Here is a 20,741-nt window from a genome sequence, read left to right on the forward strand (position 1 = left end):
TGCGTACTCGAACAAGAGTTTATTGCACTGCTCGAGTACACGGCAAGAGAATAGCAATTAAGAACAACCGCCGTGTAGCGAGCGAAAGCCGCGTACGGGGGTGCAATAACAACCACCTAATGGGGAAGCGCGCCAAGGAGGTGAGAGGAGGAGTCTTCTCACCTGACACAGCTTCTCGCTCACATCCCGTTGCGGTAAGAGCCTACGGTCAGCGGGCGATTCTCGGTGACGGCGGTGGTCTCCTCGGCGGAAATCATGAACCGCGCGCTGCGCGCCCATTCGCCGAAGAACCCCAAGCGAGTTGCTACAGTCGCGCTCCTCGACACGGAACGGGAGAGGAGGTCTCCCGGTTACGCCGGCAGGAAAGAGGGAAGCCCGCGGCAGCGTCGCCGCAGTCCCGGGAGGCGGCGGGGGGTGGCCAGCGTGCCCTCTCCTCCGCCAACCTCTCTGCAAGCGCGCGTAATCACGCGTGTTAATTACGCGCGGGCGTTATAATGGAGGAAGGGGATTGTGAATCCCCACAAGCTTCTGAGTGTACAGCGGCCCGGAGCCCGACAAGCACGCCATGTGACCTAGTAGCATCTTGCCACTAATGCATCGGGGAAATACACAGCAAGTCCTACTCGATTTCGATGCTGTGAAGAGGAATAAACCGATTACCACTTATTAGGGCGAAATGTCTGAGCATCGAATCGAATATTCATGTATTCGATTCCGTGCGCCAATCAAACAGTAAATATTGGAATTTTTTAAACGAATAAAATTCGTTCCTAAGTTTTCGAATAATTGTCGCGAATTTCGAAAATGCGCCGCAGGTGTTTCGACAACCATTTTGAAAGCAGCTCCCACTCCATCGCTACACCGCATGCACGCTGCTTCGATCGGTCAATGCAGGTTCCAGAGTTAAACACCGCAATGCAGTCCATTTGTGTGATCACATTCATAACATCACCTTAACCATATACGTCATGATGATGATGTAAACGACATTTTAAGAAGGCGCGATGCGGCAGGTCGAATGCAGATTTAGCAAACCTTTCTGGCATACCTGATCCCGAAAGCTCGAGCTCTCCTCCTTGCCAATTTGGAATTTGGCATTGCACTGAAATTTAGCGTTTGTTCTTCAATGTGCAACTGAAGGAACTTTTCGTAAGCATATTACATTAGGACCAGAGTTGTTATACATTTTTGTGTTGCGTGCTTCCTAGTCGACGTCACTGTTGCGTCTTTCGACAGCTATAAATCTCACTTAGAGCGCCGTCGGTTGCACCTCGCTGTTTCATAGAAGTATTCGTATCGGGAAACTCACCGCACATGCAGCGAGTAATTTGACCCTTACTCCGTTCGTTCGACAATTTATTTTCATTCTAATCGGTTTTTAACTAGACTATCCTATTCGATTTGGTTTCGAAGAAAATATACTATTCGCTCACGCCAACAAGTACTTTGCAGGTCGAAATCGGCGCTATGTAATGACCCCGACAGGTGCTCATGCAGGACATATCGTTCTGTTCGACCTGACAACGCAAATTTGTAGTCAGTGCGTATATCTCGGGGGAGTTTGCGAAGGCATGAGATTCCATTCTTAGACAACGCAAAGTTTAGGAATGCCAGTGATCGAATTGAGTCATCTATACAAAACGCAGTGCCAAACTTGGTGTACAGTCTTGTGAAGAAAATTGCAGTTCTTAAATACAGGATCTATTTATCTCTTGCAGACAGTGTGGAGCGGGGACTGTACAATACTTACTCGTTTATGCTGATCGACGTAAGTATCGTTTGCTCTACTATATATGCGTTGTTCTACTAAACTACCGAATACATCTGCATGTTGATGAAGCTGCATATAATAATTACACAAATTTCACGGAAGTCTGGCAAGAAGTAGAAGAACACAGCGCTGAACTTGCAACAATATCTTTTAGGAAAAAATACGCGCCCACTCTACACTCAAACCTGAGGAACGTGTGTAAATTGTAAGCTAAGCTTTAAGCTAAACCCTAAGTTTAGCGATGTGTCTGCACATTCTTATCTGCTTTGTCTCTTGTATCTTTGGCTAGCTGTAATTAAGAAAGACTACCAAATGCCCACCGTCCTACATCAATTCAACACAGCCTATTCACTGTAACGTGACCCGTTACATTCGCATAATCGAGCTTTCCGGCATATATGAATGTGTTTTGACTCCTGCCCTGTACCCGGTCAGTGTCGTTCTGGCTTTTTCCCCTGTTTCCTCAGTTTTGTGTTTGGCGCAAGAAACATTAGCTGGTTATAATACAACCCATCACAACCAGTTTCCTTAATGCACGGTTCACAAAATAGATTGCGCCCAAACCATGCTACAATGGCGCGAGCCCACTTTAACAGGGGGAATCACCACTGGTATAAGCGCATCAAGAACGTTCGCGCGGAACTTTGTGCCGTCTTACTAGTGTAATCTGGTCAAAGTTCCATCACATGACCACTGAGCTTTCTCATATCTGATAAGAAGTTCTGGGACCACTGGGACTTTCACGTGCAAATAAAACTTCTACTAAATAAAACATAAGACGGCGACGATGGTGCAGATGATGGTAACATACCAACGGAGCAAATGCAATGTGACCAAAGAGAGCAATCCTGTCTAAGCGCAAATTATTTTTTGACTCACAGAACCACCATCTCGTGGTGAGCGCCACCCATCGCGGCTTTTCTGACGACCTGCGCTTGGACAGCGTGGCCGTCTTCGGTGTGCGCTACAAGCCAAGCGGGGTTTCGCTGAAAGGCAGGAGCGCCGAGTTCCGATACAGCAACGAAACGCAGGTATGTGAAGTTGATTTCCTTTTTGTCAGCAAGATAGGAAACCGATGCCGGATCGAATCCGGCCTCGGCGGCCGCTTTTCGCTGGCACCGAAAAGCAAGGCGCCCGTGTGCTCTGTGGTGTCAGTGCACGTTAAAGAACCCCAGGTGGTCGAAATTTCCGGAGTCCTCCACTACGGCGTCTCTCATAGCCTGAGTCGCTTTGGGACTTTAAACCCCACAAACCTAACCAAACCAAACCAAACTAAAATGATATATTTCCTTTTATAATATTTGTTACTTGAAACGCAAAAATTTGAGCTAATTATTGAAGCGAAAGCTTCACTACGCCACGTATAGCCAAGGTCACCTGCCGGGCGCAGGCAACAACTGCGCATGCGTTCCATCTTCTTCTTCTTCTTGGCGCCTTCCGAATCTTCTTCTTCTTGGCGCCTTCCAAATCTTCTTCTTGGCGCCTCCGAATCTTCTTCTTCTTCTTGGCGTCTTCCGAATCTTCTTCTTCTTCTTGGCGCCTTCCGAATCTTCTTGCCCCATTTGAACGACTTCTTCTGCAAATAGCTTTATCACAGATGTAAATATTAGCAATGAAGTTTTTACTTACACACTAGGTTTATTCAAGGCAGAGCATCAACAATTTTTTAAACCCCTGCACGGTCATTGCACCAAGCTACAGCATCGTATTCTTCAAGTGCTGATAGTTTGAATCTACAATGACATCGCTGCGATTAGAAGCCAGTGGCTTAGAAAACTAGCGAAATCGTGTATAATTATCAGATTATGCAGCTCAAGGAAGAATTTAGGCTGAAGGGACTGGGGAGGGGGGGGGGGGGGGGTTGTGAAATACGTTATCGTCAATGGACATGGACAGCGCGCGAATTTTCAGTTTTATTGCGTAAGCAATACTGCGCCAGGTTTCGAGCCGTCGCGTATCCCCGGCGGACGCCACGCTTGACCTTGAGCCGCAGCTGCGTCGACACCTGAACCACGCCGTAAGGGAAGGGAGGAAGGGGGAGTGTTAGCATTAGAACGAAAGCTGACGCACTGCTCCCGCCCGTCCTCACGCACTTCGCACTCCTGGCGTTCCCCGGATCGCACTCTCTCACCGCATGCGATGCGAGCAAGGTCCGATGTTGCATGCGCGCGTCGAAATCCAGGCACGTGCGCCAAAGCGGTGATCAGGACGCACCACTCAGGGTCCAAGGGGCGGACGGCCGCCGACCAGGGTAACGAATTGCGCAGTAATGAAAAGACGATCGCTAACAGAAGTGAAAGTGGGAAGAGAGAAATAGGAGTTCGCGTCGGGGTAAATCAGTTTCTATGCAGTCTTACGCAGTCTTACAAGGAGAAGCATCGGCGATGCGTCGAAGCCAGAAAACGGCAACGGGCTCAAGGGACTGCGGAAGAACGTGAACAAAGACTAGCAAAACGGCGAGCGCAAGACGCTGCTAGACGAGCGCGTCGCGCACCTCTAGACACTTATACGTCTCGTGATTATCCCGCATGGAGTCTTCAGAATGCCTTGGACAGTGATGACTCGGCATCAACAACAGGACGAGAAGAATCACACGCTAAACACATCAAGCTAGCTACACCCACAGCTACACTACATTCCGAAGCTTAAGCGCAACCAAATTGCAGTATTGCTTGCACAACTTACCAGGTTTTACCAGAGCTAAACTACTTCCAATTTTTTATAATTGCGTTTTCTAGTGACAGCGCTTTACAGTGACTGCGATCGCCCATATTTTACTTATTAAGGCACGCCGCCGAACTACTGGATCCTTAATTTGTGTCCTGAATAAAGTTTCTTGCTACTAATACTATTTTCGCTCGCCTTTGGGCATGCTCACGGCGTTCGCGCGCACTCATGTATTCTTTGCTTGTTCCCGCTGCATCGGCATCATTTGACGCCAACTGCGTCTAAACGTGACCCTGTTTGCGTCTCGCAGGTGCTGACTATCTTCGGACTCTGGGAGCCACTGGCTGAGCCATTCGTCATTTCTTGGACACCTTGAGACACCTGCACATTGAGCGAATAAATCGCTGGCATAGCACGTAGCACGAGACGTGTTCAAATACTGGCTCCTGTCATGCATTTCTGTAATTTTTGTGATCTCATTGAGCACTGACCGGCGCTCTTAGCCCAAGCGGAGCGCATTAAAAGGCTCCCGTGTCACCGGAGCAGCTCAGAAATTTTGATCGTGGTTATGACTCGCAGCTAGCTAGTGTCCAGCGCATGACGAAACCTTACATCAAGTGGACGTTTCCTAAGGCGAGTCCTAAAGAAACCCACAATCACCGAAAGGGATGTCGACTCCGTGTGAATGCTTTAGATAGGCCATTTCAATTAGCAGCCGTATTTAGAGAAAAAAATAACTGTGAACGCGCTCGTCTACAGAACATTTTAAGGTCATCATATATGTTTGGAATTGCATTTCACTGTTCAAGGGGGCAAAATGATCAGCCCTACATCTGCAATTTCTCATACATAGGAGTAACGTTTGTAATAATGGAATAATTACTCATTAGCATCCACCCAACCGTAGCCACAGGGCTGTATTATATTTATTTACACAATATTGCAGACCCTCACTTAAAGATACAATCACTCAATACAAGGGCAGACAACATCAGTAAAACAAAGGTAGCAATACAAGTGTCTACCATAGTACATAACCCAAAATAGGTCACAGAATGCCTTGCCAAAATCAACAGTTGATATCACGCGTAGAGGCATGTCATTTCATTCGTCAATTGTTCTCGAAAAAAAAGTTACGAAGGGTTCAACACTGCTGAACCGAATGTGGAGAGAAAGCTTTCGCTGCGGTTGATCGAGCGTTGCATCGAACACAACCAGCGGTTCGTTGAACGCATCAAAGTTCACCGGCGTTCTAGGCAAAAAACCATCCTTTTTTCTTTATTGCCTACTCAATTCCACAGCCGAAAAGAAAAGAATAAAGATACATTCTAAAAGCAACAACCACACTCTGGTTGTTGTCACATTTCTAAAAGCGCTTGATAGCCAACTCGTCTAGCACAGAACACTATGTGGTAGCTATTTTTGAGCCTTGAAAACTTTACGAACACATATGGCACTCAAAATACAGTTACCTCTTACAGATCAAATGCCATCTTACAGATCGAATGCCAACATCAGCGTGATGCACATCCATACACGTTTTTCACGTGGCACGCAAACTGAAAGCCATAAACATGTTGTAGGGCACACTCCTATCGCCATCCATGGAAAGGAAACGGATACCATATGGCGTTAGGGGCGCGATATGCCCCGAATAATTGCAACCTCAACCGCCTACGACGCTGACCTTCGGGCCCCATGAACCTCTAGCAGCGGTGTAGCATCGAAGGCGCGACCGAGTTTATTTAGATCCAGACAACTACAGGGAGCGCATTCTCGAGATGCTAGCATCCTGCTGCCTTCTGCTGATAAGGTGAGAGGGTACTTGGCATGCATATAGTATGGATCAGTGACATCTAAACCTCCGTCGCTGCAACCATGGTACGTGGTTTACAATAGAGGGGGCGGTGCTTATAGCCATGTTGTTTTCAAGTAACAGTGGTTCTAGACTGATATCAGGGCAGTTTCTGAATTTTAGAATTAAGTCGGGTGTCTCGCTGTCGCAGTAGGCGAGAGGTATTATATACTTTTATTGGCAATAGCAGTAGGTCCAGCAGAAAATGTATAGTAGTAGTGACCCTAATAGTTGGGGAAACAGTAACGGTAGCAGGAATGAAAGTAGGTAACCGAAATAAGAAATCTGTAGCAGCTGTACTACCAGTAACTACATACTACGAGTTGTAACAGCAATAGTAAGAGAAGCAAGCGGAGGAGGGGATAGACTGTTGTAACAGGAAACTCATGGGGCTCTTCACGTCGGAATGACGTGATGCAGTGGTGAATAATGAGAAAAAAAATATATAAAAAAATTTCCACATTCTGGACAAAGTGTCCTGGGGGAAAAGGAACCGTGAATTACGCCACAACGTAGGACGAGAAGTGGACAGCGCGAGCGGTAAGTATATAGCAACTGACCTCCGCCAGTGTGGCGCAGTGGTTAGGGTGCTCGACTGCTGTGCCCGAGAATACGGGAATGAATCCCGACCGCGGCGGTCGCTTTTCGATGGATCAGCCGTGGCACCTAAAGAGGCACCTGTGCGTTACAAAAAAGCAACGAGCTCACTCGGGAACAGATTTTACAGGTACCTGTAGTCCCCATCTGATGTACAAACGCAAAATTACAAAAAGTTGTGTTGGAGTGAATTCACATCTGTATAGGTACAAATTCAGAAAGTGGATTCGGTTGGCATCGCAAAAGTGTCACCGACTGCTGATAGAAATAATGTATAGGGCGTCCTACAAAACAGAATAATGACTTGTGTATGTTTTTTCTTTCCACGGTGGCCGCTCGATACAAATCTAAAGCCGCATACCCAGATCCACCTTCAAAATATTTACGTCCGCGTACATTCAACAGGTACCTTAAATATTGCTTATCGGCAGCAGAAAGCAAGCGATAACGGCATCGTCTGCAGATGCCCTAAGCTGGTAGCGGTGAAAACGGCGCATTACCAAGAGAATGAAATTTGGAAAGTGCACCGGGCACCGATTTCTTCTTTCTTGGCTCATGGAACAGAGCCGATTTGTCCGTTCCTGTCGGCTATTCACATAGAGTTTCTGACTCTTAGATAGAGTAAGAAACTCAATGGCGTTTCATCCTTCGTCTTCGTTTCCATGCTTTCCAGCTTTGATCTTGCGGACAAGTACTACCCGCTCTAGAGGGTGGAGAATACGACGAAGGTTAATCGTACGTTGGACTGATTGTTCCACTCACACTGTATCTGCGAGTCTTTGCGATCCATGTCTTTTTTTTTTTCGTGCATTCGATCATACAGATGCATTATTATCAATATGGCAAACTTTCAACAAAGTTTTTCAAAGCCGTCATCCCTATTCCCACTCCTTGTGTCACTGCCTGTGCCTGGCTCACTTATAAGCACGCGGCTTCATCAGTTTGACTTCTCTTCCTGTAACTGTGTCTGACCTTATATGGTTGCGTATTTTCTCTTCTATTGCCCTCGTTGATCAAGTTGCTATCCAGCGCTCTCACCGCTGTCATGAGGTCGAGAGTGTACAAACGAATTATTTTTTTCTTCTTTTTTGTGTGGCGACTCGGTGCGTACGCTGCTTTCTGAGGAGGAAGACAAGGAAGTGCAAGCAATATCGAGCTCGCTTGCGCAGGCCTTCACGAGAAGTACGCGATTGCTTCGTCCAGGACGTCCACGGATTTTAACTGCTTGGGACCGTTTTATAAGTCTATTCGCAAAACCGGCCTGTTTTTGACAAAGCCCTAACCACGTCGCCATGGATCGAGGCCAGGACGATGTAATGGTCAAGGTGGTGCAAATCGGCTACAAGCTAGACGAGACGTCGCGCTCGCTGCCCGTCGTACGCATGATCTTCGGCTACGGACTCGTCGTCGTCTTCATGGGTTTCGCCATCACTTCAAGAGGACCGGTAAGAAACTCCGACGGACTCCGTTCTTCGCTGAAAGTAGCCTTATCGATACTCAACTGCTCCAACTGCTCCAACGGCAAGACCTGAGAATGGGACGTCGTTCATGCTAGCATGGATAAATACATGGCTTATAAGGGGGTAATAGCAAGATTATACGACTGAAGTTAATTACCTTATGTGCAAATTGAAGAGGCGATAATTAACAGTACGCATACGCATGATGGTCCGTGCAGCACGTGCAATGTCTCTTCGTGGTGGCCAGCATGGTGACGCTGTTCGTGCTGGAGCCGATCCCGTACCAGAGCTCATGTATGCTGCCTCTCTTCTTATTCCCCGTTGCACGCCTGCTCGTCGCTCACAAACTCTTCGGGGTGTACATGAACGTGAGTCATCATCATCCCTCTGTTAGAGCGTATACAATGCATACAATATCTAGTGCGTCAAGATGTCTGTTCAGACGTACTGTTCAGTACTCTTCCAGCTTTTCTTGGAAAACTAGCCATGAGGAGAGAAGACGTATAGCTCCTTGCATCGTAGATCCGTGTGTTTTAACGCGATAACGTTAAAGGGTCCGTTCTCTTGAAAATCTGGCTTTGAGCGTAAAAATAGCTGAAGGTTTTGAGTAGAAAGTAACGGGAATGGCATTGGAAGGTGGCAGTTGGCAGGTGACATGGCTTGGCACTGACCTGTCGCCGGGTGTGTGACGCCATAGAGTTTCTTACTCTTACCTAGAGGGAAAGCTGTGCTGCCGTCTATGGGAGTATACATGGAGTTTCCAGACGGCCAGTTCAGCCACCATGGGCGCTCAAAGCATCATGGGCCGGTGAGCTACCGAGTGCAGAACTACAACTTTTGGCCAATACTAATGCAAAGATAAACGTTGTTCTACCGTAAATAATGTCCTAAGATTGAATATTGTGACTCTAAATTGCAAAAAGAGAGAGAAACAGAATGCCAGTGTGAGATTTATCCAATGTAAGCGATGGCTCTTTCTCCCATTGGCTTAGTTTTGAGCAGCACAAATACCAATATTTCGCACTTAATAGGCAAACTTTGAAATTAAAAAACGCTATGAAAATATTTATGGTTGCGCAATCACTTAAGAAAGTTTTTAGTGGCATTTCGGGAAACAAAAACCATTTATTGGCGACGTATGCTTTTGCGCCTTCGCTACTATGGCTTTCGTGGTCTATGTACCCACCTTCAAATGATGATGATGACGAAAAAGAAACACCGCAGTAACGCCACTCCACGTACCCGAGAAAAACCGACTGTCCCGCAACAAGTAGCACACCGGCCCATGATTCTTAGCGCGTCCATGGTGGCTGAAGTGCAGCGCCCTCAGCTTTCCCTCTAGTTAGTGTAAGGAACTCTGTGTGTGACGCCGTGAGAAGAGATATGGCCGCCAGGCACTGCCAACTCTCACTCCTCTTTTGGCATGGGAGGGTGAGATTGTAACTCAGCCTTCCACGACAGTCGGATCGCTAGTTAGACAAGCTTCTGCTGAGCCAAGCAGGCACGTTCATTGGGCTTGGTTAAATGGAGATTTATACCCTATGTCGGGTGTCTGCATATGTCTTTACCTATCTTTTCTTTATTATACGTATGTCTTTAACATATTGCAGTATCTCACGACTGCGTGCTAATTATTACGTATGAGATAATAGATGCCCAAATAAACGTCTATTCAGAAACTAGGCGAGTAACAAAGTTAAGGAACTCGAACCAGGATCCGCAAAGTAGGTGGAAACTGAAGCCATTAACGCTTTCCCATCATACCCTTAAATGTGGAGCTTAAATGTCCCCTTAATTTGAATTTTTTTATTTCGCAGTGTGTGGAGTAGGTATGTTGTTTTAATCAGCTAGGTGTGCAACACTTATAATGCAAGCTTGCATGCAATAATAATAAACCGTTTTCAAAGCGGGGCAGGTGGCAGGTAATGATTTGATTTTGGCAGGAACTTCATATTCGGACAACGAGGGTGCTATTAAGCAGGAGAGAAAACTGTGTAGTAATTACCACAGATTTCTTGAACAGCAGTAGTTTAGGAACGCCTGTCGTTAATTTAAAAGATGGAAATGAGGTAACCACTTCAGCAGAAAGTTTTACTAGTAATGAATCATGCTACCTTAACGTCCTATTTCCCGCCGCGGTGCATGGATCGATGGTAAGGGCGCTCGACTGTTTTGCTTAGGATGTCCGATCGAATCCCGGCCGCGGCCGCTGCTTTTCGATAGCGGCGAAACGAAGACGCCCATATAATGTGCGATGTCTGTGCATGTTAAACAACCCCGGGTATTCGGATTTTCCGGTGCCCTCCACTACGCGTGCCTCATAGCCTTGAGTCACTTTGAGACTTGGACCATATAAACCAGACGAGCCAACCAATCACCTTCTCTTTTTCGAATAAGTTTCAAGAATTCACTGCGCAGATGAGGCCGCCATCCAACCACTCCCTCCAAGCGTTACCCGGTATAGCCTTCCGATGGTAACAGCAGTGCAGCACCACAAATTCCCAGAGCAACATATCGACAGCATTGTTCACTAGGCTAAAGCGGAAGCAGCACTAGCTAACACGTAGTTTATCTCTTGCCTTTTTGCATTCGTACTTTCCATGGCTCTTAATATAAATATTCAGAAGAGTTTTCTGAAGCAAATGTGGTGCACATAAAAGATCAGATAAATCATGTCGCTTATAGTAAGCTAGTTAATTGTGATTATAGCGGACTGCCTGTGATAGCCGTATTGGTTTTAAGAGTTTAAAAACACGGCCATATTCTGTGCTGTGGTGCAATAATTCGGGTCATCTAGTGCGCTATCCAAAAAAAAAAAAAAAAAAAAAAAACACGTATGTGGCGCGCCCACAGCACGCTCGCCTTAAGAAGCCCGTTTTTATAATTACTACATGTATTCCTATAAAACTCCCATTATGCTGTCACGGAAAGCATTTTACTATTTTAGTTTCAAGTACGTGAACGCTTCACGTACTTGAACGTGAGAAGTCTACGTAGCCGACGCATGGCCGACGCGCATGTCGTTTGAAACCCTTATAGTTATACGTCCATGACGCACGCCGGACGTCGTTCCTAGCGCATTCTATTAACAAATACAGACACTGTCTCAGCCACTCTAATACAAGACGAGTCAAAAGAAAGCCATTCATCCAGCCTCAGTATAGCCATTCTAATACAAGATGAGTCCAAGCGAAGCCATTCTCGCGAGACCATTGCTATGGCAATGACAAACGCTGCTTCGCCAGGCTTAACAGCTGCAAAATCGCAATTCTATCTGGAAAACAAAATCCATTTATCGCTTGAACCTTTATGTGAAGGTAAGAGTGGGAAAATTGAAGGCGAATACAACAGTTTAGAACACGATATCGCGTCGAGTGATTAGCGAAGAAGCTGTTATCGCTGTTAAGCGGGCGCTCTGGGCGCCGCCATGTCAACACTGTACGAGTACGCCAGCAACGCGAAGACCTCATCATGAAAATCAGAATCTCACGTACGTCCGTGAAACTCACGCGGACCCTTCACGTTCTGCGCTTGCGCACTGGTCACACGTAGGCGCTTCACGTACGTGAAACTAAACCATCATCGTTTCGCACGCTTTCTGCTTTTCTTCCACCTTGATGCAGGACGAGATACTTCGCTCCATTTCATCAAGCCTGGTGGGCCTGATAGCGCTCAAGTCCCCGCTAAGCCGGCGCCTTAGCCTGTACTTGCTGTGCGTCACGGGAGTGCAAGTGGGCCGCGTGCTCGTCAGCGTCATGCTGCTGGTCTTCCTCGTATCGATGGTGGTGGACGCCACCATGACAACGGGCATCCTGGCCGGATTCGTCGATCCGCTCATCTTCGAGATATACGCAAACAACCTGCGCATCCGATACGCCGCGCACTTGCGCTCTGGCCTCAAGGTGAGTGCTCACCCTCCCTCAATTCCTGCTAGAAAAACCTACGATCAGTAACGCTTACGGAAGGAAGCTGTCTGTTTTGTTTTTTTTTTCTGCGGGAAAAGAAAAGAGCGACATCATGATGGCTTACACTAGAGACTGATTTTAGCAAACAATATGGGGTATCCATGATTCTCTTATGACTGTTATGACTGCGGCCTTTCAAAAGCTGATTCTGCATGAAGCTACGCGAAAATTTGTTGGGTATTACTACAAAATGTTAAGGAACTCAGCCATGCTGTGGCCGAAAGGTCGGGCTGAATTTTTTGGAATCAATATAATTTTCGAGAGCGTCGTCTCTCAATGCGACGATGGCGCAGGCTCCCGATGCCAGCATGACCGAGGTGGACTTCGTTTTCAAGGACACTGCAAAAAAGCGGCCTACATTGAGCGGCGAGGCCCGCATGAACGACACCATTATTGTAACGCAGGATAACGGAGAAGAGCCCTCGCTCGCCCTTCAGGAGTTGGTAACCTACATCGATCGAAAGGAGGTTTGTATTTGCGGCGTTTTCGGAAGCTTTCTCTGATTACACCATCTTAGGCCGTTTTGCTCAGAAGGGAGGGGGACTTGCGGACTTCTTCACTTTTTATATCACCGCACGGTATCATGAACTGCCATTGGGTGCTTCATTTCGACTTCGCCACTATCACTCACCTGCCACGATAGTCCATATTGCAGAGAATGACTTAGATCATATTACCAGCTACAGTAATCTAACTATAAAGCACCATCGTTGCCCTGCAGATCATAGAGTTTCTTACTCTTACCTAGAGGGAAAGCTGTGCTGCCGTCTATGGGCGTTTACATGGAGTTTCCAGACGGCCAGTTCAGCCACCATGGGCGCTCAAAGCATCATGGGCCGGTGAGGTACCGAGTGCAGAACTACAACTTTTGGCCAAAACTAATGCAAAGATAAACGTTGTTCTACCGTAAATAATGCCCTAAGATTGAATATTGTGACTATAAATTGTAAAGAGAGAGAGAAACAGCATGTCAGTGTGAGATTTATCAAATATAAGCGATGGCTCTTTCTCCTATTGGCTTAGTTTTGAGCAGCACAAATACCAATATTTCGCACTTAATATGCAAACTTTGAAATAAAAAAACGTTATAAAAATATTTATGGTTGCGCAATCACTTCAGGAAGTTTTTAGTGGCATTTCGGGAAACAGAAACCATTTATTGGCGACGTCTGCTTTTGAGCCTTCGCTACTATGGCTTTCGCGGTCTATGTACGCACCTTCAAATGATGATGATGACGAAAAAGAAACATCGCAGTAACGCCACTCCACGTACCCGAGAAAAACCGACTGTCCCGCAACAAGTAGCACACCGGCCCATGATTCTTAGCGCGCCCATGGTGGCTGAAGTGCAGCGCCCTCAGCTTTCCCTCTAGTTAGTGTAAGGAACTCTATGCTGCAGATAGACCTGTGCAACGCTTATTGATCAGATGGTAACCAATTTGCAGGCGCCAGCTGCGACGTATTAGACCGACGACAATAATTAGACCGCGAGCTCCAAGGGAATTTCCTCGCGCCGCACACGTTGCAGCAAAACAAAACAAAATTTAGTTGTGGTTGAACTCTGGTTAACCCTAGTTGAAATGCGAAAGCAACGGCGGAAGCTTCTTTTGACAGCTACCTTATTCCCTTATCACTCCCTATCAGTGTAAGGTGCTACATTATTGGGGACACTTAAGCTCATCCTTTAAGAGCATGACATGAGAGCGTGTTACCAGTCTTCTTCTTCTTTTTCTTTCTCTTTTTCGACAGCTACCTTATTCCCTTATCACTCCCTATCAGTGTAAGGTGCTACATTATTGGGGACACTTAAGCTCATCCTTTAAGAGCATGACATGAGAGCGTGTTACCAGTCTTCTTCTTCTTTTTCTTTCTCTTTTTCTTTTTCTTTTTTTCTCCTTCTTCTTCTTCTTCTTCTTCTTCTTCTTCTTCTTCTTCTTCTTCTTCTTCTTCTTCTTCTTCTTCTTCTTCTTCTTCTTCTTCTTCTTCTTCTTCTTCTTCTTTTTCTTCTTCTTCTTCTTCTTTTTCTTCTTTTTCTTCGTCTTCTTCTTCGTCTCCTTCTCCTTCTTCTTCTTCTTCTTCTCCTTTTTCTTCTTCTTCTTCTTCTTTTTCTTCTTTTTCTTCGTCTTCTTCTTCGTCTCCTTCTCCTCCTCCTCCTCGGTTGTTCAAGGTCAAGCGTGGCCTCTGCCGGGACCACGCGACGACTCGAAACCTGGTACAGTATTGCTATCGCAATAAAAAACAACGCCCTCATGAGATCGAGCGTTAGGAGTGGGGGGGCTGTATTTTAAGCTGAGAAAGGCAAAAGTGTCAGTTTGGCAATTCCCGTTTAATTGTGCTGGACTACCAACTCCTCCCACCCCTCATGTTTCATAAAAGCTGATTGGCTGGGTAACTTCAAGTCACATAGTAACGAGAAGTCTTCACTAAATGAGCAAGACAAGTGGTACACAAAGCGCAAAAAAGCGGCTTTGTGGGAAAATGTAGGACAAGGGACCACGGTGCTTACTCACAGCTGAACTTACTCGCACTTATCCATGTTTGTCTGTTGTTGTTTTTTTCTTGTTCTTACTATGCTGTCATCATGCTGCACTAGGTATGTGGCATTAAAATGGGCAGTTAATGCACGGCTAAAAAGCGGCGAATTAGTCTGTATCGAGCACCCGAGCCGAGGACAGCGTCTCATAATTTAGCTGTTGTCATCAAGCTTGCTGGTCTCCTCCCTCTCTCCTTTGATTTCATACTCTGGGACTTGTTTCAAGCATCTTATTTGCCAAGTCGATTAGACCAGTCTAAGTGTAAAAGCGTACACACATTGAGAAGAGCAGCAGTCTTGCTACAGCTTATCACAGAGAATAAATTGGGGACTTTGATATCTAGATATCTGTGACCTAGTTGGTGCAGACGCGCAGTTACATTACGATTCGCGTGTTGCTGTCTAAGGCTTGTGCACAGTATTCGTTTATTCGTCGTGTTTTATGGCACAAGGCAAGGTGAAGGTACTGTTACAATAAAGAGGCTTGAAAAATTAAGGGAATCACTAAGTGATTAAAGGTTGTTCAAAGCCTGCCTATGTTCAAAGCCTGCCTATTAGGTAAAATGAAGATTCATTGCAAGCCTACAAGTGCATTTTCACCTAAGAGCATCTATCCTAGGAAGGAATGGAATAGACTAACGAAGTCTAAAAAGACTACAGGAATGTGTCAGCAATACGACAAAACTACGACGAAAGATTGCAGTTCTGACGTTTACGACAAGATTTTTATCATAAACGTCACACTTTTCTGTAGTTCTAGTACTCAACAGTAGTACTGGAGATTTTTTCTGCAGAAGTTTTCTGTTCTGTGTAGTAATTTTCAATTGTAAATACAGAAACTTCTGGTGTTACTACAAAAATTCCTGTTGTTAGAACGGTTAATTATAAAAAAAAACGGGCAGAAATTTTGTCGTGACAACAAAACATTTTCTGTATTTTTTTCGACTTGGAATCGCAAAATACAGCGAAATATATTGTTATTTTTTGCAGCTTTGAGTTCGTAATTAAAATGTGATTTACTGTGATAACTTCTCCGTGTGCTGTGCTGGAGGTTGCGCGAACACCGCTGACAAGGTAACATAATCGCAACGACACGGCAGGGTGTCGCGTAATTCCGATCTCTTAACGGTAGGGCCGAACAACTACTTCCTCCTCCCTGGCCGTGTGTCAGATATTTAATGGGTGATCTGGGTTCAAAACGTTTTCAGGACGCTGCCTAAATAGTAACACACATTAATAAAAATCGTTAAATTTTCGTGCAGTTAACTGTAATGTGTCATTGTTGCCACCCCCTAGCATACGATGTCGCCTTCTGGTTGTGCTCACTTCTGGCTTTACCTGCTTAGATTCAAATGCATTTCATAACGCAAACTAAATGGTTACACAACCCCCTAGGATCGTGGTTTAGATGCTTGTTGTAAAATGTCAATAAAATATCAAACATATTAAAAAGGGATTCAAACCATTGTCCTCGACGTTCAAAAAGGCAGCACTAATCCATTGCCCCACATTAGCAACAGGAGGAGGGCGTTTTAATTGGTACTCTTATTCGCTTTCGTAAAGTTTCTGCATTTTCCCGTTAGGTGATGCGGCTGAGTGGACCCTACCGTTGAGAGAACGGAACCACGTCAGGGTGTCATGGAGATTGTGTTAGCGTAGAACCGACAAAGAAAATACTCCCAGCAGAGTAGTTATTAGAAAGTTCTAACAGCTCTTTCGTTTCTTTGATTATTCTCTGGCAAGATTTACGACGGCGCCGCCAGTCCGTTACCTCAAGACCTTTCACAGGACCCTGACACGCGCCGCGAGCAGGTGTCCGAGGCGTTGCGCACCGTTGGAATCGACCTTCAAAAGCTCGGCCTCAAGTTAGAGCACGAAGAAGCGGTGAGGGACTACTCGTGCCCGTGCTCATCTAAATCTCCAACTACTACTTTAAAGTGTATTTGTACTCATCTTTGGTCAATAATATTTCACGGGGTTCTTGGACGTGCCACGTGAGTCGTTCTAGAGTGGCACTTGTCACACGGAGTATAAATACACTCTAAACTTACTACTTTAGGTCAAGGCAAGGGAATCAAAAAGAATTATTTTCGACCCGAATTACAGCTGTCAGCAGAGGCATGCTCATAAGGATTATCAGTCAGAGAGATTAACAAAGCGTCCCCAAATATTTGAGCAGCATTTCGTAGCAACTTCGATTCAACGCTCTCAGCTGGGCTTCTCGGTAACATCGAACGTACGTGTGGCAGCTGAATAGCAAACATGCATTCTGTTGATCCACACAATAAACTTCCTCCCCGCCGTTGCCACTGAAGTCACCCCCGAAATCAAGTGGCTAGTAGCTGCGAATCGTTTTTTTAATGCTGCGGAGAACGCCGATCGCGTTGTTGGCATTAGCGATCATAATGAAAACTGTGCTATGTGATTCTTAAAGGTATCGCTCACCCAAATATGGTCCCCGGTTTGCTGCCAAAAGCTTTCAACCATTCATCAATAGCAAGTGTAAACTCATTCCACGATGCGGTATTCTGAGAATAGACTTGATAGAAAGGGCCTCGTTGATCTGTCGATCAAAAAGTGCGTGATTATATTTTTGTCGAGACTGAATCGTGGGCCAGATTTGAAATGCTACTTGCGTACGCTTTCGTATGCAAAGCACCGTGTGTAGTCGATCGGCCGAGTATGAATTCCTTCCCACACAATAAAACTACCAATCAAAATATCCATCCAATCATTATCCTATCATCTGATATCGAAACTTTGCACCTTGGCAGAGCTCCTGTAAATAGCAATGTAACTAATATAAAGTGCCTCAAAGAAACGAAGGTATTTGTTAGGCTTGTTTCGCCTCATTTATTTTGTCGCCAGAGAGCAGCTACTGAGAAACATTGGCTGCCGGCGACAAAAAGCCAGCGCTACACTTGGTGTTCATTTCGTTTTCTACAGTGCGTTCTGCTGCTTTGTTTTCTGCTCAAAGGAGGAGAAAAGTGAAGCGTCCACGAGCGCACCGGACAGTGGCGCCCTTATCCCACCCCCTTTCGGGTCCAAAGGAAAGTCTGCGCAGGAGAACAAGGCTAACAAGAGGGAAAAGGGAAAGGAGGCTGCCAAAGGCGAGAAGAATAGCGGACCTACTGCTGATCTGAAAGGCGAAAAAAATGTTCAGGAAAGCTCCATCTCCAAAGGCAAGAAAGACAGCGTCAGCGACGAAGCAAGCCAGTAAGTCCATTATACGCCGGTGACCGCTGAGTTTGTGCTTTACCCAGAAGTAGTACGGTTCCGAAAGCTCATTAGGACTCTGTCATTTAATTTTATCTCACGATTCAAAGAATAAGATGCCTCTTGTGCATGTTGAGAGGAGTAAAGATGAAGAAATTGAAAGCGTGGTGATTTTGCAGCTAGAAGGGAAGGACGCGCGTGCTTGGAGAGCGAGTTTTCTTACACGCTGCGCTTTGTTTCACACTTGTTTATTTGTAGCATTTGCGAAACTGCTCCAAAATAGACCTTAATTCCTAAAGCCTGTGTCCCGAAGTTTGCATGCCGTCCACTAGGTGTAACTAATTGTTTTGAATGGGTATTCTAAATGCGTATTTGGTAAACCTAAACGCTTTTTTTTTTCTTGGCTAGGCCTTGGCTGGCTGGTTGATGGCAAGACAGCTTTATCCTTTGGAATGAAAGAAATAAATCAATTTAGAACCCTCCATGGGTCGCTGTACTCACCTATGGGGCTGAAACGAGGAAACTAACCAAGAGGGTTCTACTTAAGTTGAGGACAACTCAGAGGGCTATGGAACGAAAAAATGGTAGGGGTAACATTAAGAGATAGGAAGCGTGCAAAATGGGTCAGAGAAATAACGCAAGTTACTGACAACCTAGTGGAAATCAAGAAAAAGAAATGGGCATGGGCAGGACATGTAGTGCGAAGAGAGGATAACCGATGGTCGCTGAGGGTAACAAACTGGATTCCAAGGGAAGGAAAGCGTAGCAGGGGGCGGCAGAAAGTTAGGTGGGCGGATGAGGTTAAGAAGTTCGCAGGGGTCAATTCGATGCAGCTAGCACAGAACAGGGTTAATTGGAGAAATGTGGGAGAGGCCTCCGCCCTGCAGTGGGTATAGTCAGGCTGATGATGATGATGATGATGGTGGCGGCGGCGGCGATGATGATGATGATGATCATGATTGTGATGATGATGATGATGATGATGATGATAACGATGACGATGATGATGATGACGATGATGATGATGATGATGACGATGATGATGATGATGATGATGATGATGATGATGATGATGATGATGATGGGTGGCTGTGCAACCTGTATAACGCAATGCCATCAATGTTCAGTTTGAAGTTAAAGATGCAGGCAAGAAATAAATATGAAGGCCGCAATGTGATAACGATATTTCTCGTGATATGTGATATTTCTCGCGTAAATCGGTGATTTCCACTTGAATTTCGGAAATGAGGATCGCCTCTACGAGCTTCCTCTTTTTCATGGGTGCAATCTCATGAGCCATGACCATTGCACGGCGAATCCAGCGCATCTATTGAAACGATCCAACGATGCCATTGCTGCAACATCAAGCCGCGCAAGAATGACAGCGCATGTCAGCCTCTACATTATTTTGCCCATCAGAATGTAAGCGGGGTCCCTTGGGAACATCTTCACGCATTGTGGGTAAAGTTACAGGTCTGTTATGTAGCGGTTCATAAAAATACTGTGGTGTTATAGGGGCACTAAACAAACTAACCAGTTTTCTGCCATAATGAATAGCTTGATTAAAGGTATCAATTATCAAGGTCAGCATGAAAGAAGGCAATAAAGAACACCTACTCTGCGGCGACCGCCTAGACGACCAAACGCGGCTGTCCATGTCCTCCAAGGACGCTAGTCAGCTTCCTTTTGATCAGATTGCAATTAAATTTCCAACATACAGCAATGTCGACCCATAACCATTGCAAGTGTAAGCACGTTTTTATTACACACTATGCCTGTGTTATCATTATAGCGCCAGTTATTAAGATATTAAAATTTAGGCGGCTGTAATTATCAGCCTCACGGATTAAGTTTCAAGCAGACATTTGTAGTTGAGTAACCTTTGTCCGAGTGTTTGTTTTAAAAATGCTCAAAAGCCTGGGTATTGCATTTGATTTGTCTTCACATTTTTCCGGGGTGTACCCCATACAAAAATTTTCTATGGTCAGCTATAGAAAATCCTTTGTATGGTCGGCTATAGAAATTTGGCCCAAATATCTATAGCCGCTTCTATGGCTGTCTTTAGGTTTTTCTATAGTCTGCTCTATAGAAGTCTTTAACCTGTTCTATGGACTTATGACTCCCTATTTACTGCAGTATTTAGCATTTTTTATGGTCAGCTATAGAAACTCCTTTGCATGGTCAGCTATAGATATTTGGCCCAAAAAGCTATAGCCGTTCCTATGTAGTCCTTAGGTTTTTCTATAGACGATTCTACAGGGTCTTGAATATTTGGGGGCTGGGATTTAAACAATTCCTATGCGACATCTACTACCCCATTCGAGATGAAATAACATTCACAAAGTAGCAAAATATAGTCTACGTTATCTGATAAGTGATTAACATCGGTGCTTGCCTAGATTTTCCGAAATCGAGAAAAAACTGCTCTAGGTGGCGTGCACAATTTTCGCAGAAGAGAGTCGAAAAGCTATTTTGACATGGAGCGTCATCTGTCGGGCAGTGAGGCAAGCGCGCTTGCCTCACTGCTCGACAGATGACGTACCATGTCAAAGCAGCGTTTCGACTCTTTTCTGCGAAAATTGTGCACGCCGCCGAGAGCAGTTTTTCCTCGATTTCGGAAAATCTAGGCAAGTACCGATGTTGAATCACTTATCAGATAACGTAGACGATATATTGC

The 20,741-nt window shown here is 45.5% G+C and overlaps 2 protein-coding genes across 2 annotated transcripts in view; both read left to right on the top strand.

The window, feature by feature from the left end:
• The window catches only part of LOC146191196 (lysosomal alpha-glucosidase-like), a 44,841-nt gene extending 39,947 nt beyond the window's left edge, over positions 1-4,894 (top strand). The window contains exons 18-20 of the mRNA XM_084601683.1: positions 1,719-1,768; positions 2,653-2,802; positions 4,749-4,894. Of these exons, the coding sequence (XP_084457809.1) occupies positions 1,719-1,768; positions 2,653-2,802; positions 4,749-4,814 (266 nt within the window). The 3' untranslated portion in view covers positions 4,815-4,894. The remainder of the gene's footprint in view (positions 1-1,718; positions 1,769-2,652; positions 2,803-4,748) is intronic.
• Positions 4,895-8,182: 3,288 nt separating this feature from the next.
• Positions 8,183-20,741, top strand: part of LOC146191197 (uncharacterized) — a 40,489-nt gene continuing 27,930 nt past the window's right edge. The window contains exons 1-6 of the mRNA XM_084600284.1: positions 8,183-8,335; positions 8,569-8,718; positions 11,974-12,252; positions 12,609-12,782; positions 16,592-16,732; positions 17,826-18,064. Coding sequence (XP_084456410.1) covers positions 8,183-8,335; positions 8,569-8,718; positions 11,974-12,252; positions 12,609-12,782; positions 16,592-16,732; positions 17,826-18,064 — 1,136 coding nt within the window. The remainder of the gene's footprint in view (positions 8,336-8,568; positions 8,719-11,973; positions 12,253-12,608; positions 12,783-16,591; positions 16,733-17,825; positions 18,065-20,741) is intronic.

The sequence above is a fragment of the Amblyomma maculatum genome, chromosome 4 (assembly GCF_055883805.1).
Source record: "Amblyomma maculatum isolate TAMU_Amacu chromosome 4, ASM5588380v1, whole genome shotgun sequence".
Taxonomy (NCBI): domain Eukaryota; kingdom Metazoa; phylum Arthropoda; class Arachnida; order Ixodida; family Ixodidae; genus Amblyomma; species Amblyomma maculatum.